The sequence below is a fragment of the Heteronotia binoei genome, chromosome 3 (assembly GCF_032191835.1).
Source record: "Heteronotia binoei isolate CCM8104 ecotype False Entrance Well chromosome 3, APGP_CSIRO_Hbin_v1, whole genome shotgun sequence".
NCBI classification, from domain to species: Eukaryota; Metazoa; Chordata; class Lepidosauria; order Squamata; family Gekkonidae; genus Heteronotia; species Heteronotia binoei.
Window position 1 is genome coordinate 40,427,171 of NC_083225.1, and position 23,610 is coordinate 40,450,780.

The 23,610-nt window shown below is 40.9% G+C and overlaps 1 protein-coding gene across 1 annotated transcript in view; it reads left to right on the forward strand.

The window, feature by feature from the left end:
- TM9SF2 (transmembrane 9 superfamily member 2) overlaps positions 1 to 20,671 on the forward strand; it is a 43,252-nt gene extending 22,581 nt beyond the window's left edge. Inside the window, exons 8-17 of the mRNA XM_060233662.1 lie at positions 1,104 to 1,183; positions 1,281 to 1,389; positions 6,639 to 6,771; positions 7,598 to 7,717; positions 10,429 to 10,486; positions 11,110 to 11,269; positions 11,899 to 12,050; positions 13,462 to 13,573; positions 14,515 to 14,686; positions 19,311 to 20,671. Coding sequence (XP_060089645.1) covers positions 1,104 to 1,183; positions 1,281 to 1,389; positions 6,639 to 6,771; positions 7,598 to 7,717; positions 10,429 to 10,486; positions 11,110 to 11,269; positions 11,899 to 12,050; positions 13,462 to 13,573; positions 14,515 to 14,686; positions 19,311 to 19,378 — 1,164 coding nt within the window. The 3' untranslated portion in view covers positions 19,379 to 20,671. The remainder of the gene's footprint in view (positions 1 to 1,103; positions 1,184 to 1,280; positions 1,390 to 6,638; positions 6,772 to 7,597; positions 7,718 to 10,428; positions 10,487 to 11,109; positions 11,270 to 11,898; positions 12,051 to 13,461; positions 13,574 to 14,514; positions 14,687 to 19,310) is intronic.
- The last annotated feature ends 2,939 nt before the right edge of the window (positions 20,672 to 23,610 follow it).

Sequence of the window (23,610 nt, forward strand, 5' to 3'; positions counted from 1 at the left end):
GCATCTGGGCAAACAATCACTTCCTGGGAACATAGTAACATGGTGATTGTGAGTTTACCTTAATAAGAAATCTGTTTATGTAGGATATAGTGTTTCAGGTGTGGCTAAATAGTATTTGCAAGATATTGTTTTTAATAACACCTCTGATGAAACCATTCATTGTTCACATGGTTTTTAAAATTAATATCATTGACCTCTTATTTAAGATACCTTGTGCCTCAGTGCTCATAATGACATTGAAATTGCAAAGAATTTTGAGCTCTTGATTTGACTTAAGTAAGGGATGAAATTCTCATAAGGTTTTAGTGAATCTAAGACTGAAAGTATTTCTGAAGGCAAGTTGTGTAACCGTTGGTATCTTACAGAGCAGGAATCTTACAGAGCAAAAAACTTGGTATCCTAAGCAGAAATACACCCTTTAGTGGACTTAGAGTATAACTCTGCTTAGAAGGACGCTCTTTCATACTTTCTAATTCCAGTATGAAACTAAGTGGGCTGTTGTAAGGAAGGATGAGCACAAACCACAAAAATGTGGCTCAATTAATGTATGGACCTTACTGGGCTTCTGAGTTTCATGCCCTATACAGCTGAGCCATGGGGCTGCCTGCTCCTGTGGCTGAAATTACAAAGAATTTTGAGTTCTTGATTTGACCCCATGGTTCAGCACTTTAGATTGGAAATAGCTGAGTCACAGGGGCAGCCTGCTCCATGACGCAGCTGTTTAAAGGGCCTTATTTAGGCAGGCAGCCCCTTTAAACAGCTGATCCATCTGGAACAGTTTGCTGTGCATGGATCAGCTGTTTAAAGGGGCATTGTTGGGCAGCCAGCCCTAGGCTTGGAGCCATTTAAACCCCTGGTTTCTGATCCCTAAGGCTTTTTGCAGGGAGCAGAAAACAGCGGTTTAAATGGCTCACAGCCATTTAAACCAAACAGTTGCTGTTCACGAACTGCATCAAAATTCACAAAAATTCATGGAGGTTTTTCAGTTCACAAACATTGCTTCACAAACAGGCCAAAATTCATGATGAACTTTAGTTTGTCAGCTAGTTTGTGCCCATCCCTAGTTGTAATTTGCATATGATAACAAACCATTTACTCTTCAGGAAAACAAAGACATCAGGTGGGCATCCAGATGGGACTACATTTTGGAATCCATGCCTCATACCCGCATACAGTGGTTTAGGTAAAGCAATTTTTTTTTTAAAGGGAATTCAGTATATTGAAGCAATTATTTTGGTATTAACAGTATTAACTTCTATGGGAATTTCATATCTTTGCAGTATTATGAATTCTTTGGTGATTGTCCTTTTCCTCTCTGGAATGGTAGCCATGATCATGTTAAGAACTCTGCATAAAGATATAGCACGATATAATCAAATGGATTCTACTGTAAGTATTTTCCCTCCAGCTTCCTAGACAGAGTTTTAAAAAAAAAATAAAGACAAAAATGTTTCTTAATTATCCCTCTTAATAAAAACAATACTTGGTTATCAATGTTGCTTTTTTTCTCTGGAGATAAATGTCTTGGCATGTACGCAGCAGTTGAGGATGTAGCAACCAAAACCCTCGCTGTAATAATCAAAATAAGAGCTGAAATATCTAAAAATTAGCTAGGCAATAATTGTATTTACTATTCAGTCTGAAACTTGCTGGAAGTGTGTTCACTGAGTTCAAAGGTACTCATTTCTTCATTGATAGGATTAAGATTACAGCCTTGTCATTTGTAACAGTTTTATGGATTGGAGTTTTCTCATCTGGAACCAAGAGCATAATTTTGAATAATGGGTGCTGCCTTTCTCATCACACTTTGGAACAAAAATTGTTGTAGTCTTTGTCTCCCCACTAGTGGTACTGTTCGGTTCTTTTCCTGCCACCATAGGGTAAGAAATTCAGATAAGAAATTCAGAAAGCTTTGATGTATTTTGGATCTTTTTTTTTTTTGAAACTCTGCCCTTTCAGTGTCTACTTCTTTATCTACTATGCTTATGTCTCCTACTTCTTTATGTGTCCTCATTTTTTTAGAAAAGTCCTGTGAATTGACATCTCCCTGTTTGATCTTTCAGTCTTGCTTTCTCCCCCCCCCCCTTCTTCCTGCCTGACGCTGTCTTCAGTGGAGGCGGTAGCCAGCCAAAACACTGTGGCTGCCAGTCAGGGTGAAGGAAACTTGAAGTGGGCTTGCTCTGATGGGAATTTGACTGTCATTCCCATGTGCCAAAAAAACAAACATGCGGAAATGTTCTGCAAAAGAGTACATCAGAATTAGACTCTGGAAGTGGCACCAGTGACCATTTTGTCTCCAGGCCTACTGCTAGATATAAAAGACCTGAGAGATGGGAGACAGCAGCCAGCATGATCCAGCATTTCTTGAGTAAACTGTCTTTCACTCTCCCCTTGGGGATCTAAGAATGAAGAACACATCTCTGTTAGCTGGAAGATTCAATTTTGTGGAGAAGGTCTCCCTCGGGGAGAAGAAGGTAGATCAAGGCAGAGAAAGGAGGTGGCATTCTTCGTCCTATAGATCTCCCTCTTTATTGACTAAACTTGTTGTCACCAATGCTTCAGATGCCTCATAGATGGACTTGGAGCACCTTTGATTTCTGAGATAGCAAATCCCAGAGACACAGCAGATACCACGGAAGATACTGTAGACAAGAAAATGGAACTATTGCTGTGATTAAAAAGCATGGGGCCATGGTATTAGTGATCAAAGCTGTAGTAGCTGCCTCGCCACTCTCTTTGCAAGGGCATCCCTGAATAATCACTGAACAACTAACCATGAATAAGAAACTTGATTGTCCTTCCAAAATTGAAAGGGCCCCAAATTTGTGGTTGATGGCCAGCCTAGCCATCATGACACACACTTTAAAGGATTCTAATTTCTTTTGTAGATCCAGGTGGGCAGCCGGGTTGGTCTGAAGCAATAGAACAAAGCAGGAGTCAAGTAGCACCTTTAAGACCAATGAAAGTTTTATTCAGAATGGAAGCTTTTGTGTTCATGCACACTTCGTCAGACAGATTTTAATTTTTTTTTTGTGTTAATAGAACGTATTCCTGTCTGACTTTACAAAGATGCACCTTGTATAAAAACAAAGCTGGATTTCGTTTCAGAACTTCAGCTTTCCCTCCTTTGGTCTGCATGGCTTTTGGTCATCCTTATATTCAGAATTATGCCCCCAATTCCTAACAACAGAAGGAACATTGGATATTCACCATGACGGGTTCCGCCTAACTGAAACTTGAGGGCACCATTTTGTCCCACCCTATTTGTGGGGGATGTTTTGTCGGGGACCTTGGAGGGGCTGCTGCTGGGCCCAATCTGCTACCTATATCCTGTGTATTGTCATTACCTCCTGGCTTTTTGACATTTCTGCATCTTTTGCCACTTGTGTAATTTTTTAAAAATAAAATTTGTTTTTTAAAAATGTACAAAAGTATACAAGAAATAAAAGATAACAACCATTACCCCAGCAATCCAGCAGATGACACTGCATCAGTCATTAAAACTTTCTTACAACAAATTACAATATAAACAGCAAAGACAAGCAAAGGTATCAATGAGAAACCTACCACTCCCTCCTTCACACGCCATATCTCCTTAGGGGAAAAAAAAATCCAACAGTGGAAGTTGGGATTTCTCAGAAGTATCTTCAGCTCATTCAAGAAATAAACAATAGGAAACCACTTGTAGTTTTTAATTGTTTCAGTTGTATGGATTGTGGCTGAGGATGTCTTCAGACTGAGGGTGAAGGGCGCCACTAGGGTTGGAGACAAAAATGCAACAACTTCCTGCCTGCAAAAGAAAGTGGACCCCAATATTCAGAATGATGCCATCCCATTTTAGATAGAAGGAGCCTTTCATGGCTCTGTTTGAAATGCAACTATAACTGTAATACAGTGATTGCCACAACCAGATGGAAATATGGAAACTTTCATTTCTGATTAATAAGCCAGTTTTTTATTTGAGGTAATAAAAATATAATAAATTATATTTTTGCACTTCATAGAAGACCAAGATGCAGTGTTTATGTTGTATGGTGTAACATACCTTCTGAATGTTGATGTTTTCAACTGGTGTAAGTGCTCAAACATGTTTTGTTCTAGGCAAACACTTTGCCAATCAGTTTCCTTTTGTTATTCACAAATAGCTTCATTTTGGCTCAGCTGCAACTAACAGTGGATAAACAGATCTGTTGCTTATATTCTCTAATGATCTGCTATTCTCTGACTATATGAAGTTGTTTTAAGGTCCATATTACCTGAAAAAAAAGAACCACAGGCAGAATTTTAGTATTTTTTTATGGCTAGGATTTCATACTTATAACAGGAAATATACTTTGGGTATATAATCCCAGCTGGCAGCAGACAGTAATGAGAAGCATCTTAAAACTGGTTTTGTTTCCAGTCTACTCTACTCTTTTGTGAATGTCTCCTTGTGAAGTCCCTGGCTCTCTCCTTCAGTATAAGAATGCCCTTCTATCCAAAATCTTACCATCCTGTCTCCCTTCTTAATAACAAATTTAAACTCTTCACTTTCATTTTGATAGCTAAACCTTTTAATTGGAAATTACGCTCTCTCTCTTTCTCTCTCTTGAGAGAGAATGTAATTTCCAATTAAAAGGTTTAGCTGTCAAAATTGAAGTGAAGAGAGAGGAGGGGGTACCCATCAAGGGTGCCCTCTCTCACCAATCCCTTTTGTCCTAACCATAGTGTCCCTTCTTTGTATTAGAGACCTTCCTTTTTTATTGTCCATATTATCTCGTTCATATGTTGCTTAGGTTTCTTTTTTGATTGTACTGTTTTGTAACTGTTGCTTCTTATGCTCTTCTACGTATTATGACTTTAAACTTATTTTTTCAATAAAATGTTCTTTAGACTTAAAAAGAAGTTTCCATTTTGAGCAAGCTAGTGGATTATTGGAGCACATTCTACCTAATGAAAAATACAGAGTTGTATCTTTATACAAATTAGGAGTGGCACACACTTAATAAACATACAAGCTGCATTCCTTTCTCTAAAAAAAAAAAAGAATGCCCTTCTGTTAAGATTTTCTGCAGAGGCCTTGCTATGAACCCCTTCCCTTTTTGGAGGTATGGTGGGTGACTAGCGAGAGCATTGCCTTTTCTGTGGTAGTGGCCAGATTTTGGAATAACCTGCCAAGCTTAATATTTCTGTTCAGGTTTATGTGCATGTGTGAGTGTGTATGTGCACCTGGAAGTCATGGTGACCTCTGGTGACTGACCCCTATTGGGGGCTTGGAGGATATTCAGAGATAGCTGAATAAAGCCTGTCCCTGTCCTCCTGACTGCTGGTATTCCAAGGTGGTCTTCAGTCGAACTGTTTGCCGGAGTTGGCTCTGCTTAACTTCTAAGATCTGACGAGATTGGGCTTGCCTAGTTAAAACCTGATTTAGCCAGGTATCTAAAGGTTCCTAGTTGACAGGTTGTTATCACTGGTATTCTTGTTAACTGTTCATTTAGATGCATGTTCATTTGGAGCAATTAATAAATGTACGTCTGTTTATTTAGAACAGGGGTGGCCAAACTGTCGCTTGGGAGCCACATGAGGCTCTTTCTCACATCATTGTGTGGCTCTTGAAGCCCTCCCTCACTGCCCATTGGCGAGCTTGGAGAGGGCATTTGCCTTTTAAAGTCACTTCTCCAAGCCAAGCCAGATGGTGGCTTGGAGGATGCATTTAAAGTTACTTTCTTTCCACCTCTTCTCTCTCCTCCCCATCTATTTGCCTTCCTTCCTTGTAGCTCTCAAACATCTGACATTCATGTCTTGCAGCTCTCGAACATCTCACATTTATTCTATGTAGCTCTTACGTTAAGCAAGTTTGGCCACCCCTGATTTAGAGCAATTAAAAGTAATGGTGTGAATTAATTGGATGCCAAAAACAGATAGAAAGATGGAAACTTTCATTTCAAGTTGGCATATCTAGATGTTTTTGGAGAATATTTTGTGATTGTAAATTAGTTAAAGCATTGCTGCAAGTTGCACATGATGATTGCCTGCAGAATTCTGCCCTGGTACATTATGGCTTGTGATGCTCAAGGACTTGATGCAATTTCATGCTAAAATCTTAACTTCTCCCTTTTCCTCTCACAAAGCAAGGGAGGCAGTGCATTTTGTTTCTCATAATGGCTACAGTTCTCTGTCATGGGTGCAGCTAAACTAGGGTGAATATGAGACAGTGAGACTGTATTTGAATTACTGTGCACAGTGTGTTTTGTACACAGTGCTTTTACGCTGGCTTTCCTGTTTATAACTATTCTACAAGAGAAGTCCATTTTTTCCCATTTGATAGATGGGCTCTGATCCAGCAATGAGCAAATGAAAACATAAGTAGACTTGCCACAATTCTGTTTTTACAAGATCTTGTGTAACATCTAGGAGTTTTCTCCTTTTGCCCAGAAATTGGTTGCAGAAGAGCTTGCAGTAGTGGAGGTGCAGCAGGGGAGACATTAAGTTTGACTTAGTGTATGTGGTCTTTTACTTGCATTTCAGGTAGGTTTAACAGATTATTCTGAGGAATTTTGCACAGGTGCATTACTTACTTGGAGTGAGGAGACAGAACTGAAACGTGTAACTGTTCCTTGTCAATGTAATACACTAAGTTGGCTGTAATTACTTTGCAGGAAGATGCTCAGGAGGAATTTGGCTGGAAACTGGTTCATGGTGACATATTCAGGCCCCCAAGAAAAGGAATGCTGCTGTCTGTGTTTCTAGGCTCTGGAACACAGATTTTAATTATGACTTTTGTTACATTATGTAAGTAAAGCAAAAGTGGAATACGTGGGCCAACTAACACTACCTGGAGCACAGAGTAGGCCACAAAGGGTTAAACGATCGGGTGTGCTGCACGTGCTTGCCCTCTGCTCCTTTCTCTTGCGGGTGTTCCTTCCCACCAGATATTTCCACAAAACATGGCTGGCAGCAAACCAGCTTGAAATTTGGTCTCTAACAAAGGTTTCAAAGTGTTGTATGTTAATTGTGGCTAGCAACAGCTCACCGTAGGTGGCTTTAAATCTGAAAGTGGGGGTGGGGAAATAACCCTAGATGAGGGGGGGTACACCAGATGGAACTTCCGTAGCGGAGCTCAAAAGGGCACTGCCAGTTACTTTATTGTGGCCGGGTGACAGAGCAGCGTGATTAAGCATCAGTGGTCAGAGCTGCCAAAGGGGAAATCTGAAGTATCTAGAAAAAGGACAGAAACACAGGCTCTTTCTGCACTCTCCTTTTAATCCATGTTTATCACAGTCTCTTCTAAGCAGTTCTGCAATAAAATAGAATTCAGACTTCTTTTTATTCTGGGTTCCCCTGTCCCTCATTCTGCGTGACATTACTTCTCTTTAGCAGTTAGCCTGATTGCAGCCCGCTGTTGCCCTGGGTTTTTTGGATGCTGTTTTGCAGCAGACTTAACCATCTCGATTCTAACACTGAATAAAAACGAAGGGAATGGTAAGTGCAGAAAGGGCCTTAGTGTGATCTCGTCATTCCTGTCCATTGTTCACTGTGGATTTGGGAAAGGCTTTATAAAGCATAGCATCTTTCAAGAACTGTCCTATAATGTTTTGTGTTGTTTATTTTCCCCCAGTCTTTGCTTGCCTGGGATTTTTGTCCCCTGCGAATCGGGGTGCACTAATGACCTGCGCTGTGGTCTTGTGGGTGCTGCTTGGAACACCAGCAGGTTATGTTGCTGCCAGGTTCTACAAATGTAAGTAGAAAAGTTTATTTAATGTGACAGCACTTAAGTTCATTAGGTGAAATTATCATCACAGTAGTGGGGTTTTTTTTTATTGCTCTGTGTTTGCCCTCTGGGCAAGAGAGGCAAGTATTTAAGATTGAAGAGGGGCTGCTTGCAGGTTTAGATTATCCTCATTCCTGTAAACTTTCAAATCAACTATATTTTCATTTCTGTCAGTTGCTATCAATTAATTCTACTTGTAGAGAACAAGCGGCAGCTGACACAATTTTGGTATGGCAGCAGGCTGTTGGTGGCTTTTAAAGTTGCATTATGTTTACCATAGAAAATCTGCTTTGGGATTTTTTGTACGTTTAGATAAAAAATACAGCTCCCTTCTCTTTACTGAGTTTCTCAAATAATGTCAGTGTATTCACATGGCATGTACTTTTTTCAATAGGCATGCGGTAAAGTCTATGCTGTGCATTTGGATGAGATTGCATAAGCCATTTATTTGAAATGGAGGCCTCTGAGCTTCACAGTTGTGAAGAAATCAAAGGATAAAAAAACTTAAGAGTGGAATACAGAATTCTGTCATTACTTATATAAAGCCCGTTCATGCCTGTTATCAGAAGTGTTTATTTTGCAGTAAACAAAACTAGCAGTAATTTATCCCAATGCAAGTTCATGTAAAATGCTGGTCTGTTTTAGTTTTGAACTTGATGTTGAAGAACAAAATAGGGAAAAGCTTGGGTTTATTATATTAGCATATTGGTTTAGAGGCATAGTAGTGCAGATACTTGTTAAAGCCTTTTCAGAGAAGCAGAGTGCTGTGTTTGAATGGATTGCCTTTGACTGTGTTTAATGACTGGGGAAAACGGCTATGGCAAAAACAGAACATATGGTGAGGGGAAGGGAGTTGCAGCCTAGGATCAGCATAGGAGTAGTACATAAACACCTAGTTTCTTTAAATGAATCTAAGTCCTCAGGGCCAGATGAACTGCACCCAAGGGTAGTAAAAGAACTTGCAGATGTAATTTCTGAGTCTCGTTCATTATTTTTGAGAATTATTGGAGAATAGGAGAGGTGCCAGAAGGTTGGAGGAGAGCAAATGTTGTCCCCATCTTCAAGAAGGGGAAAAAGAAGGATCTGGGTAATTACCAACTTGTCAGCTTAACATCTATACCTAGAAAAGTTTTAGAACAAATCATCATACAGTCTGAAAAAAAACATACACGTCATGTGAATACAGTCCTTGACCATTTAGAAAAGATGTCTGTGATTACCAAGAGCCATTTGTTCTCAAGAACAAATCATGTCAAATTAACCTGATCTCCTTTTTTGAGAAAGTGACTACTTTGCTGGATCAGGGGAATGCTGTAGGCATAGTTTATCTTGAATTCAGTAAGGCTTTTGATAAGGTTCCACATACTATCCTTGTTGACAAGTTGGTAATACGTGGTTTGGATTATGTTACTGTTAAGTGAACCTGTAACTGGTTGATAGATCGCACCCAAAGAGTGCTTGTGAATGGTTCCTCATCCTTTTGGAGAGGAGTGACAAGTGGCGTGCCTCAAGGATCTGTCCTGGGACCTGTTTTGTTCAACATCTTTGTAAATAATTTGGATTAAGGAATAAAGGGAATGCTTATTAAATTTTCAGATGATGCTAAATTGGGAGGGGTCGCAAATACAGTAGGAGACAGAGACAGGATGATCTTGACAGACTAGAAAACTGGACTAAAGCAAACAAAATGAATTTTAACAGGGAAAAATGTAAAGTTCTGCATTTAGGTAGGAAAAATCAAATGCATTATAATAGGATGGTGGAGACTTGTCTTAGCGTGCAAAAAGGATCTAGAGGTCTTTGTGGACCTTACACTGAACATGAGTCATCAGTGTGATGCAGTGGCTAAAAAGGCAAATTCAATTTTGGGCTGTATCAACAGAAGTATAGTATCCAGATCATGTGAAGTGATGGTATCGCTTTACTGTGCTCTGGTTAGAGCTCACCTAGAGTATTGTGTTCAGTTTCAGGCAACCCAGTTTAAAAAAGATATAGACAAGCTGAAACAGGTCCAGAGGAGGACAACCAAGATGGTAAGGGGTCTGGAGACCAAGTCCTAGGAGGAAAAGTTGAAGGAGCTAGGTATGCTTCGCCTGGAGAGGATATGACTAAGGTGATATGATCACCATCTTCAAGTACTTGAAGGGCTGTCATATAGAGGAGAGGGCACAATTGTTTTCTGTTGCCCCAAAAGGTTGGACCAGAAGCAGTGGGTTGAAATTAAATCAAAAGAGTTTCTGACTAAACATTAGGAAGAACTTCCTGACAATTAGAGCAGTTCCACAGTAGAACAGGTTTCCTCAGGAGGTGGTGGGCTCTCCTTCCTTGGAGGTTTTTAAGCAGAGGCTAGATGACCCTCTGACAGCAATGCTGATTCTGTGAATTAGACATCTCATGAGAAGGAGGCCGGGAAGGATTGTATCAATGCTTAGTTCTTACATGCTCAGGGAAATGCTGATTGACACTTTGGGGTCAGTCAGCATTTTTTCTCCAGGCCAGTTTGGCCAGGGATCCTGGAGACTTTTGCCATCTTCTGGGCATGGAGCAGGGGACACTGGAGATGTATGTGTCTGGGGGATGTCCCTTCCATGTGAATGTCCTGCATTGTGCAGGGGGTTGGACTAGATGGCCCTGGTGGAGGTCCCTTCCAACTCTATGATTTTTTTTTTTTTATGCAGCATTTGGAGGTGAGAAATGGAAGACCAATGTTCTGCTGACAGCCTTCCTTTGTCCTGGGTAAGCTAATGTCTCTTTGTTACGTTACATCCATTACATTAAATGTGTGAGCTGGAGGCTAAAAGTCTGTTTGTTACATTACATCCAGCCAAAATACACAAAGCTTCAATAAGTGTATCAACAGCATCATGTGCCAGAGCAATCCACTGTGCCCCCCCCCCCTTTTTTGTAGACTTTGTTTACTTTTGCCATGTGCTGGTTGACTAAGCAGTACCAGCATGGCTGGAGTGCGCAGCATTTTAAATTAAGGTTGCTATTCACTGATTCCTGGCTTTGTTGTCTGAAACTGCTTTCTGGACCATACAGTAGCTGCTTTCATGCAGGTGTCATGTATTGTACTGTCCCTACATTAAACCTTTCTGTTTAATCATAGCAAGCAGTTATCCCCTGAAGTGTAGTTAAGACAGACATATATTGGGAGGTATTCAGCTGAAACGTCGGCTCCTGCTGGAATTCAGTCTTCTTCAATTAAGAGAGAAAGGCTTGCTTGACCTCTTCAACTGATATTCTGTGTGTGTCGCCTGGTTTTGACTTTAAACTAGATACACAGTAACGTGATTTCAGTAACATTGAAATTAATCGAGTATGAATATTAACGTGAATCGTGTATTTGTTTTTTGAAGTGTGGTGTTTGCGGATTTCTTTATCATGAACCTGATTCTTTGGGGCGAAGGCTCTTCCGCGGCCATCCCATTTGGTACCTTGGTTGCTGTTCTGGCACTTTGGTTTTGCATATCTGTACCGCTGACATTCATTGGAGCCTACTTTGGTTTTAAGAAGAATGTAAGTTTTCTTTCTGATACTGCCTGTTGTGGTACAATGCACTAGAAATATCATGCTCTTGCTGATTTTAAGCTGCTTTCAAAAGAAGTATTGAATGGTATTCCTTTAAAAGGCTGTGAGGTTGCTGTCTCAATGGGATTGTTGAGTTCCTTGTAGAGAATTAGCAACAATGTTCCCTCTAAGCTGCAGAGTTTTGTGAGCAGAAATTCTACTTTGTGAGCTACTGGCATTAAAGTTGTGAGCTATTGCATAAATTATTGTGCTCTGGGGTCATCCTTCCCGAGCTAAGACAAAAATGTGTGAGCTGGAGGTTAAAATTCTGTGAGCTAGCTCACGCTAACTCAGCTTAGAGGGAACACTGATTAGCAAGATGCTGCATTGTTCCATTTCTTCATGGATAACCTGCATCTTGATGATCTTCAAAAAAGAATTTTTTGGACTTGTCAGATCTTATCCCAGATTCCCCTTGTACTTGTGTCTGCCCTGGATTCCTAGCCTAACAAAAAGTCATAGTTAAGATTGCCAACTATTTTGATATAAATACCTGCTTCATATTATGGTGTGTGTTTGAATGCATAAATATAACTTCACTCTTTAAGATTTCTTCTCTCCCCTTCCCCCTTTTAAAGGCCATAGAACATCCAGTTCGTACTAACCAGATCCCTCGTCAGATTCCTGAACAGTCATTTTATACAAAACCGTTACCTGGCATTATTATGGGAGGGATTCTACCCTTTGGATGCATCTTCATTCAGCTTTTTTTCATTCAGAACAGCATATGGTAAGACTGTGTTTTCTTTTATAAGACTCCCTCTTATAAAGTGTGTCCTCTCTGTTTTAAACAGTGCTTGCATTTGCCTCTGCCTTCCTAGTGTCTCTGTGTACTTTGGTGACTGAGCAATGCCACGACTCCTGCAAATGATCAGCTGCTTGGCCTTGCACAGCCATCTGGGATGAAAAAGTCCCGTGTGCCATGGCTAGGGATGGGCATGAACTGGCTCACGAACTAAAGTTTGTGATGAATTTTTCCCTGTTCGTGGTTTGTGAAGTCCGTGGCAGTCAGTAGGCATTACCTGTCTACAAATTTTCAAGCTGTTTGTGGCAGTTCATGAATGAATACATTTCCAGACTGTCTCTGCTCAATCTAAGGAAAGGAAAGGTCCCCTGTGCAAGCAGCAGTCGTTTCTCATTCTGGGGTGATGTTGCTTTCACAAAGTTTTCACGGCAGACTTTTTACAGGGTGGTTTGTCATTGCCTTCCCCAGTCATCTATACTTCCCCCCTCCCCCAGCAAGCTGGGTACTCATTTTACCGACCTCGAAAGGATGGAAGGCTGAGTCAACCTCGAGCCGGCTACCTGAAAACCCAGCTTCCACCGGGGATTGAACTCAGGTCGTGAGCAGAGCTTAGGACTGCAGTACTGCAGCCTTAACACTTTGTGCCACAGGGCTCTTAACGCTCAATCTAAACGTTTACCAAAATTCAAAGGAACAGGGTGGAACTTGGAGGGCATCTAGAAGAGCATCTGGGGGAGGTCCCCTGCAACTGTGGTGGCTCCAGCTGAAAGTTGGCCTGTCAAAATGACCATCTGTCATTTCCCTGGAAGGCAGTTTCCTGGGGGACCTTCTTTGGGGGACTGTAACATGGACCCCTTAAATCTAATCTGCACCGAACTTGGAGGGCAGATAGAGGACAGTTGGCAAGAGAGCCCCGGAGAGTTTGGTGTCTCTAGCTTACGGGGGGGGGGGGGGGGGCTCATCTACCAGGTCACAAACCAAACCAGTTCATTTAGCACCTAAAAGTTTGTGATGGTTCATGGTTCATGAACTAGGCATGCTGTGTACTATGAACCAAACCTCATTTTCCCAGTCCATGCCAACCCTAGACATGGCACTATTATCTTCCATGGGTGTTCCAGTACCACAGAAAATCTTGTAGGTCTCGAACCAAACAGGGGACAGTGTTGGCAGTCTTTGATTTGGGTTTCTGAGGTCCATGGGCATTTTCTGCATCAAACAAGGGCGGGGGGTTCAGTTTATATCATGGTCTCTGGAGTGTAACAAAGGTTGCTTAACAAGGTCATTTCCCCAGAATCAGTTAACACTCATTGTTTATAAGGTAAGGATATTTGGATAAAATGCAGTACTTTTAATTACTTACATGCACCAACACTATCTTTTGTTATGTTTTTAGGTCTCATCAGACATATTACATGTTTGGTTTCCTGTTTCTGGTGTTCATTATTCTTGTCATCACATGTTCTGAGGCTACCATCCTACTTTGCTATTTCCACTTGTGCGCAGAGGTAAGTCTATAGTGATTCTTTTTTTGGAAAGGCATATATCCCCTTGCCCAATTACTCAGATTTTAAAGCAAGTAAAAATGATATCCTCTAATTGCCAGTGCAACGTGCTGCATATGATACAACTAAATTCTGCAGGCCCTGGTAATCAACAATAGAGGCAAACCAAATCAGGGATGAGAATATTGTAGAATTCATGGTATTTTAGGCAGTGGTTGTGAAGGCATGTCGAACAATTATAAATTCTCTAACAGTTTTCAATACAGAGCTTCTTGGCTGTACATCAAGGCAGAAATTGCCTAAACTAGTGTTTGTAAATAAGTATAAGCTCCTGATAGCTTTAAAAGTTCCACATACGGAACTTTTCAAAGTAACATTATACAGGACCTGACTGTTAAGCATGAAATAGTTCTGTGCTGCATTTATTGTCTTGATTATTCATATGGAATGACAGGGTCGTTATGTAGAAAAATAGGTGGTGGAGCTCATTAGCATAATTCATTATCATATGTCACCACCACCCCAAACCGAAAGCAACCCAATGCAAAAAAGGAGAGCCCTGGGCAAGTGAGGCCTGCTTGCCTGGGGCTCTCCTTGGCCACCACCCCCCTAGTCAAAAGGCCAACAAGCCACCCACTGCCCAAAATCACATAAGAAGTGGGAAAAGGGTGTGCAGGCTTCTCCAGGGGTTAATGAGGGCTGCTGGGGTGTGGCAAAGCCCCTGGTGGCTAGCTGGCTGCCCGCTCTCCTAATCTAGGGATTGTTATGCAGCTGCACCTACTATTCAGTGGACAAGGTAGGTGGGGAGGAAGAGGGGGAGTCATCAGAAAGGTTCAGGAGCTGTGCTCCTGTGAGCTCCTGCTAAATCTGAGGCCTGTGGAGTGAAGAAACATTCTACCCACAGTGTGTCTGCTAGCATATAACCATCTTTCTCTTTATTCTAGGACTACCACTGGCAGTGGCGTTCATTCCTCACCAGTGGTTTCACTGCTGTTTACTTTCTTATATATGCAATACATTATTTCTTTTCCAAACTCCAAATTACGGGTACAGCAAGCACCATCTTATACTTTGGCTATACAATGATAATGGTATTGATCTTCTTCCTTTTTACAGGTGAATATGTATTTTAATAATTCATCTTTAGAGGTGGCTTAAATGTGTGACAGTGAGATGCAATTGCAAAGCTGGTAAAAAAAATTATATACAGAGCCCTTATGATAACAGGAAAATGAATTTTTGTTTACAACATTGTGTGGTATAAAAACTGCATTGTGTCTGGAATACTTGTTAGGGAAAACTGAGGTTTGTGGTTTGGGTTTTTCACTGGAGGTTCATGGTTTGTCCGGTTTGTGGTTTTTCCCATCCCCAGTGATCTCCAAAGGCATTTACATGCCTTCAGAGCTCACTTCTGGTTGGATATAGTTTCAGTGGACTTGACCAGCTGCAAGGTTTTGCTTCAGGTATATATAAGTGAAACTGACCAGCTGTCCCTTCCAATCCTTTCCCCAGCTGGTCCTCTGCAGCGGGCTGGTTGGGGAAGGAAAGACAGATGGGGATGGGAGGCATCTTTAAGCCTTCCCTTGGCTTCCCCAGGAGTCCTGCAGCTTCGGGGTACCTGAGAAAGCCAAGGCTTGGAGGAAAGGCATGAACCCTCCCCGAACCTCCATGGGAGTTTGTGGGAGGCATGTTCTCCTGAACGCCTAGTTTGGGAACCATGAACTGGCCCAGTTTATGCTTGAACTGCAGTTCGTGGTTCAGTTCATGCCCAACCCTAGCTCTTGTGTATATTTATACCAGCGATTCTGTATGTAGGAATTTAGAGACACTTCTAAATTTAGACATAGGCTAGAGCAGGGGTCCCCAGCATGGTGCCTATGGGTGCTGTGATGCCTGCATACACCTTTCCTGGAGCCCACCAAATGCTTTTAGAAAGTGGGCAGGGCCAAGGGGGGATTTGGGCCAGCAAGGCTTTCATTGGCTGTGAAGATTTTTAATGCCACCACAGCTCAGTGACCAGTCTCTGTGTGACTGACAGTAAACTGAGGGGGCCACTGTGTGGCTAGTTCCGCCTTCTGTGGCAGCCATTTTGTGGCTGCACCCACCACAGTGTGTCAGATTCCAAAGGTGCTCACAGGCTTAAAAAGGTTGAGGACTCCTGGGCTAGTCTTTCTAATTTATATATGACACAAATGTTTTACTGAATCTGTGCACAGGATCTTCTCAGTTATTCAACGATGGCTCATATCCCTGCCTAGTTCTTCTAGCTTAAAATTCTGAGGAAGCTGCTGAAATAATCCCTGATTTAAGATCACTGTTGCATTTTAGAATAACTGCAGGCAACTGTGATAAAACTTCTGTGTTACCTCCACCATTGGCAGCAAGATTCGTAAGCAGACACCCAAAGTACAATACTTAGTCATAGGATGCAGACTGGGGTTCGTTCCATGGCATGGAAAGAAGATGGTGTATCCTTGTTGTTAGGGACTCTGCCTGACAGTGTGACTTCTGTACAGTTTAAGGTTCTGTAACAGTTAAAGTGCATCTTTTCTTAATCTTGTGTACACCTTGGAAATGCGTGCTCATTAAAATTATAATGTAAATGGTGATCCTCAGAAGGGGTTGGATCCAGACTGAGTTTTCCAGTCATAGGAGGCAGTTCTGTCATCAGAACAGAATGGTTCTACCTCCCTCTTCCCACTGTGGTATGCTGGTCTCCCCGAAATGCTGCTGCTGGGGGACAGGGGACCCTTCCATTAGCTGGAAGTTTAGTTCTATCCAGCCCAGCATCATCATGACCTATGAGGAACTTAAAATGTAGCTGGCTTACCTGTTCTCTTTACTTCTCTGCTCCTCCTGCTACAGTTCACTTGCTGCAGTTTCCTGCCAGTATTGAACTGTTAGCTGTATAGTTCCTAAAGTTAAATCCGTGGTATTTCAGGAAAATTTTAAATTGCAAAATCCAGATTCCTTTCCCTCTGATTTTGTTGCTTGCAATCTTCTAACCCTTACATTTTAGGCAGAAGTTATACAAACTTATAATCTTGGAAGGACTGCATTCTCCAAAGGCAAATGCATCAAAACCTTAATGTCTGTATAGTTGGCACTATTGTAATAACATTACTAGCTATGGTTCTATTTCCTCCTACGCTCATACAATCTGGGAATATCATTGCCTCCCTTAGAAGAGAGATTGCAATGTTGAGTTTCTTCCAGTTAAATGTTGATACTATTAGTTATTACTGTTCACCCCACCCCAAAAAATCCTTCCATGAATTTGGTTACAAGAAAATAGAAGCTGTATATTAAGGAGCCCTGTAGTACATTTCATCATATTGAAGAGAGAGAGCACTCCAGCAAATTACCAGAATTACACACACAGGCCCCAAAGGCATTCAGCTTCCCGTGTCAAGATGATGTAAAAGCTAAAAAGAGAGACTCATAATTGTTGTATCAAAACTATTATATTCCTGCTTACTCATCTGTTAAAAATGGTCAGCCTCAAGAAGGGCTTTGACGGTGCCCTGCTGCTCTGCCGGTGTAGCACATGCTTGGGGCGCTCGCTTCTCACGCTACGTTCCAGGTCATTGATCAGACGCAGCAGGCGGAATCCTGGGAGCTCTGTGACAAATCTCTGACTCACAGCTGGGCCCACCACAGTGTCTCAGAGTAAATGAGTCAGTTAAACATCAGTGGCTTAGGTAGCATGACATTTTTTTTTTTGGTACCATGATATCATTCATGGCGGTTCATGAAATTTTTCATAGTGAATGAACTACTGTACTGTTAAATCTTAACCCAAGCCTCTTTACAAAAGAAAACACATTTTTAGGCATTGAAATTAAAACAGCCATATAAAAGCATGAAACAATGCCCCCAAAACTGGGGGGACTGGGTGGTGGTATTCAGTGTCTCCAGTAAGTTCTGAGGTAAAATTTTGCAGTTAAATACTGTCAAAAGCAAAAAAAACAAGCAAGATTGAAGAAAACCAACCCCATGTTTACTTTTTGTGAAGACATACACTCAGGTACAGAAGACTGATGTGCAGTTGCAGAACAAATTTCAGCTATGTGAAATTGTCCTCAGAGGCTTATGTTGATGTCTTTTAAACCAAGTATCTGGAAGCCTTTTGCTTATTGGGGCAGTTTATCTTTCAGATGTGCAAGTGTAATCTAAAAATATTATGCCACCTTCCAGTACTGCTCCTGCATATTCAGTTGTGGAAAGTGCACACACAGCTATAGGCTTGCTGAATCTTTCAGTGATAAAAACGACTCTTTCTTCAAATGCATAACTACCAGAAGAATGCATCTGCTGGGTTGGATCCCTTGGAGAATTTGTGGCGAAGGGGTTTTGGTGCAGACCTCTGACTCCCCCTTTCCTAAAGTTCCCTGTCCCCTCCCCCCAAGAGCAGCATATCAGGTGGCATTTTGCCTGCAGGTGGAGGGAATGGGGACAACAAAGTTTGTCTCTGTTGTTGGGAATCCACTGGGAAGGGTGTAAAAATTCATTAAGATAGCAATTGTATGCATACATACTTGGGAATATGCTTCCCTGACAATTGAATTAAATTCCCAGTATTTAATTAATTTACTGTTATTCATTTTTAAAGATGTTTGTGCTGCCTCTCCAGGGACCTTGCCCAAGGCAGCATGTACAGAATCATTCCGTGCAGCATATATCTCACAGTACTAAAATTGGAAGTATTGTCTCAGGATTTAAAACAAATGAATTCCGTTCTTTATAACTTGACCTGACTTGAACTTGCATTTTGACTATGCTAGAGTCTCAGTATCTGCTTTAGGGCAGAGGTAGGGGAAATAAATACTAATTTCATTACAATAGTGCCTGCATAAAAATGGAGGCAAGGAAGTTCGAAATCTGTCTTCAAAAGCAGCTGTTACCAAGGCTAGCTCTTCCTTCACAGACCACCAGCAGTTCAGTCATCCACACGTACCAGCCCAGAAAGAACCCCTTCAACCCCTTTATAATACATAAGAACATAAGATGAGCCATGTTGGATCAGGCCAGTAGCCCATCCAGTCCAACACTCTGTGTAACACAGTGGCCAAAAAAACAAAGTGTCATCAGAAAGTCCACCAGTGGGGCCAGGGCACTAGAAGCCCTCGCACTGTGCACCCCCCACCCCCAGGAACCAAGAATACAGAACAGCACTGCCCCAGACAGAGTTCCAACGATAAGCTGTGGCTAATAGCCACTGATGGACCTCTGCTCCATATGCTTATCCAATCCCCTCTTGAAGCTGTCTATGCTTGTAGCTGCCACCACCTCTTGTGGCAATGAATTCCATGTGTTAATCACCCCTTCTAACCCGACTACAACACTCAGTTCTAACCCGACTACAACACTCTGCAGCTCTAAACAAAGAAGTTACAGTACAGAGGAGGGTGACATTGAGTTGATGTTGCTCCTTGGTTCATTCGGATTAGCACAGCAGCTCAGAGGATCTGAGAGCAGAATATACCATGTGTGGTAAATAGGTTAGCATTTTTATTAGACACTACAGTAGTATAGTATGAATGGGTATGATCCAGTGCAATGGAATGTGACTTGCTCAGCTTTCCCCCACCAGTGGACACTCAAAACACCCCTCCACCCCCAAATCCTGTTCCTGGTGCTAAGGGCAGCACATCGATTTGAATTCTGATTTTGAATAATATTTTAGATATTTATAATACACTTTGATACATTCTTACCTCTTTGTGTGTTTCCTTTGCAGGAACGATTGGATTCTTCGCATGCTTCTGGTTTGTGACCAAAATATACAGTGTAGTAAAAGTTGACTAAAGAACCTGTCATTTACAATACTGGAGCTTTCAATAACCTAATTTAAAAGACATGGTCTTGGGAGAATTTAAGCTTTATCTGAAGTACTGGCTTCTGTACTTTGCAAATGATACTGAATATAAATCCCCTCCCTCCCCTCACTGAAACATTTGTATTGTGACTTTACAATCGGTTTTCACTTGATGGTTCTTAATGAAGATTGAATTAAATATTGTATGCTTTTGTAAATATTACTATACTAGAACTTTTAAATTCTAATGACAGGTTAGATGTGACTGCATTGCAGAATTTAATGATACTTCTAAAACGTGTGGTTGTAAATAGGGTTTTTCTAGGTTTGTTGGGTGGAATTAATTATTTTTCTGCAATAGAAATTACTGCTTTGTATCATGATTTTGAAGGATGACTCTAGAAGTGTATTGCTTCTCATTTTAACTTTTTGTTTTGGTTTGTTTTATATTTCTGGGGGTTTTTTTCTGGTTTTTTTTTCATTAGGTTCCAGTGTTGTTGGCCTTTTAAACTTATGTGCCTCTGGAGTCCTGGAATCTATACATTCAAGATAGTAAATAAATGCTGTAATAAATTCTGTAAACATTATCAGTGGGTCATTACACCTTATAAATAAGTTCACAACATTCTGTAAATACAAATATATTGACAAGAGAAGTTTTTTAAAAGTTATGTAGATTATTTTATTGTGTGTTTAAAATCTTGGTTGATTTAACTTTTTTTTTTAAAATCTGTTCCCTACAACATAAAAGTAGTAGTCGCGTACTGAGTAAGAATGGAATTTCAGAACTGTGTTTGCCATGTCAGTCCTATCCCAGTTAACCCAGTTGGCTAAGAGATCAGAAAGATATGTTGAGAAGATCTGAGTACGTAAGAACAAGATGCACTGAGAAGTATATTCATAACAGATCTTAATGAAGCATATTACATAAAATGGATAACTTGTACTTTGTGGCATACAGAAAGCAGGCACACTCCTTTGCCTCTCATTAGAGTAGTCCAAGTTACTAGCTGTAAAGAGCTAAATTCACATCTTTGCAGCGGAAACATGTTTATTGTGTTGTGTTGCTTGAGTTTGTAACAGACTCATCTGTTTCGTGATGCCTTCATGTTTCCCACAAGAGCATATCTGGTTAAAATATTGTTTAAATTGCACGTTTTTGTTCATACAAATTAGCAAAGAAGAACCTTAGTTTTTTTTTTCCTAACATGCTCTTTCTAAAAATTATAAGCCGAAGGTGCTTGAATCGTAAAAATCCAATAAAAATATCTTTTGCTAACAAAGTTGTAATTTTTAGTATCTTGTAAACTGGCGCAAACACTAAACAGGAAGCCAGGATGTGTAAAAAGGGTGGAAACAGAACATGAGGCAAATTATGCACTGAATGGTATTACTAAGCACTTATGCACCCATTGGTAGTGTAAGATGGAACCATGACCTTTTGTATCATCAGACCCTTTGTATTTGCCTCTGTGCCTTGCGCCAGGAAAGCGACTTGTGCAGGTGTTTTGATACCTGAGGGAAGAGCCCCATAATAAGGGTAGGATGGCTGTGTTAAGGGACTTTTAGGAGGGTTCCAGCTAAAAGCTCTTCCATACTTGATCTTGCTTTTATTTATCCATTCATTGTGTTTGTAACACCGGTTTTTTGGTCTTGACCCAACCCCCCAAAAGTTCTGAGAGATGCTTAGAAGGTACTAATTACCTAAATCCTTTTCAGTCTGCATTTTAGCTTGTGTTGAGCCCTGGAACTATTTTAGTCTTCCTAGCAAATAATCTTCATTGGAAGATGGACAGGAGAACGAATCCTTATTGGTTCTTCTGGACCTCTCAAAAATTTTCAGTACCACCATCAAGGATATCCCTTACTGAGACAAGTTGGGGGAATGTAGTGCTTTGTAAAGGCATTCCCTCCCTCCCTCCATTCTGGAGGGCAGACTAGGATATTGCTGTTCTATCCCCATAGCCTTTGGCTGTGAATCTTATTATTTTCAAGAGATTGGAAGCTAGAGGAGCTATTGAAGTACTGAAGGTCTCAGTGATATAGTAAGGGTTTGCCTCTGAAGTACGGGAGGTTAAATAAATTGAAGTGTAATCTGGACAATTCAGACCTTCAGTGGGTTGGGGGAATAACTGTGTGTTCAGCCTGTGTTGGATATGATTGCAGTGTTCCTGAAGATGCAGTTCTGGAAGTATTGTTGGGTCAGTTGTTGCATCCAGCAGCAGTGACTTGTTAAAGGACCTGGTCTGTTGCTGCAGTGAAAGATGTTCCGTTAACAATGGAGCAATCCTCAATAAAATGTCTGTATCAATCACTGTGTTGTTATTCACATTTACATTAACAATATGAGAATCTTCATGAATATGAGAAGAGGAGATATTTTCTAAAATATAGCACAGCTGGCTTTGGGAAGCGGTCCTTGTGCAAATGGAATAATGTACTCTACTTTTCAGGACTCACAAAATGACTCCATGCAAGAATCTCCTGGAAGTTTACAATTTTAAAAAGTTTGTAAATGTATAGCATTACTAAGCAACAGGCCCTTTTCATGTTATTCAGAGGCAAACCCTAATATGCCACAGGCTTCCTTTATAAGCTTGCCCTTTCCTCCATTTCCCTTCTGGCCTTGTGAGCTACTTTGGGGTCCTGACCAAGTTTGAGAACCACTGGTGCAGGGGTAAGGGCATGGATTAGGCCTGGGAACTTTCAGAAAGCCAAATGAGGGCTTTCGATCGCTTTCTGTGTAATGAACTGTGTAATGAGGAATTTATCTACCGTCTTTTGTACCAGTTGCAGCCACTGAATAGTCTTCCTTATGACCCTTTCTCACTCCTACAGCTTGTTCCTTCCCTTCCTTCCTTTGCTTAACATTTGTATCGCCTTCGTTTCATGTTCATCCTTTCTCTCTCAATACTGTGTCTTGGTCCAGGTAGCATTTTGCTTAAATTCCACAGGAGTGTACCTATTGCAACCAACTTGAGCATTCTTGAGGGGCCGCAAGACAACTCTGCATTTGCTTTCCTGCAAAAGATTCCACATTTGCTGAAAACTTTACCCCACCCCCTCTCCAGAAGTCTGTTAAGCATTGAAGTAATTTTTAATTGAAGTAAGCCTTTAGGCAGTGGCCTGTCTAAATCCTTGTGCTTCTTTTCTCACAATGCTCCTTGTCCCTTTTGTGTCCTGTCTTGTGTTAGACTTTAGAATCCTCTTGAGTATGACATGGCATGAACTCTTCATGTTGTATACATTGTACAAAAATAATAGCTTCGCAACCAGTCTCACACTGATAGGATAATGCTAGGGTTGTGAGAAGGACCAATGAAATGTAAGAGGTTTATCATCAAAAACAAGTGGCCTAGTCATTGGTGGTCTTGCGACCAGTTCTTCCAGGTAACTGAGTTGCACTATGTGCACTGGAAATGGTGGTGTTTGACCCCTTTAAGCATTCTATCTGGGATGGGAGATGGATAATTCCAAGAGGTCTTTTTTAGCTACAAGAGTTTGGTTCCAAGTATCTGGCAGCCTTTCTGAAATCTGAAAAGAAGATCAAAAAGCTTCTAAGATTAGATGAGAACTTTTCTCCTTACCAACTCTCACCAGGCATAGGTATTTTAGAAGTTTTCCTCTTATTTGTACTTAATCTTAAAAGCATATAACTTACTTTTTTGCTTCTCTTCTCAAAGTCTTTTAATTCCTACTCTGATAACATCAAATAGATTATTTTAAAAAAAACTGTCTTTGTAACAAAGTCAAAATGAAAGAATCATTTGAAGGAGTCTTAGATCATTTAAACAGAGAACATCCGCCATCCTAGCACATTATGCATTTTTATAAACTCTTGGAAATGAACACATGAAAAATGAGGAATACACAAAATTAATTACATATAGGCTGAAAAAAGTCTTATAGTTTTCAGAACATAAAAGCATCGTATGAAAAACAAATGGCGTGATCAAATGAAAATGATTTAATGCATTTTGGTCTTTATCATTTTTCTGTCAAGCCATATAATGGGCTGACAGTGTACCAAAGTAATATATGATTTTGAGAAGGGAAGCTAGAGATTTGGCTCCTGTCATGATATGATTGATATCTGCCCAAAGCACAGCTGAATTTATTTCCTCCTTGCGGGGGCAGCTGGCCTGTTAGGATATTCCACCCTCAGAGACTTAGATCCACTTGGGTTCCAGAATGTGTTGGGTAAATTTTGAAACTCTAGGCT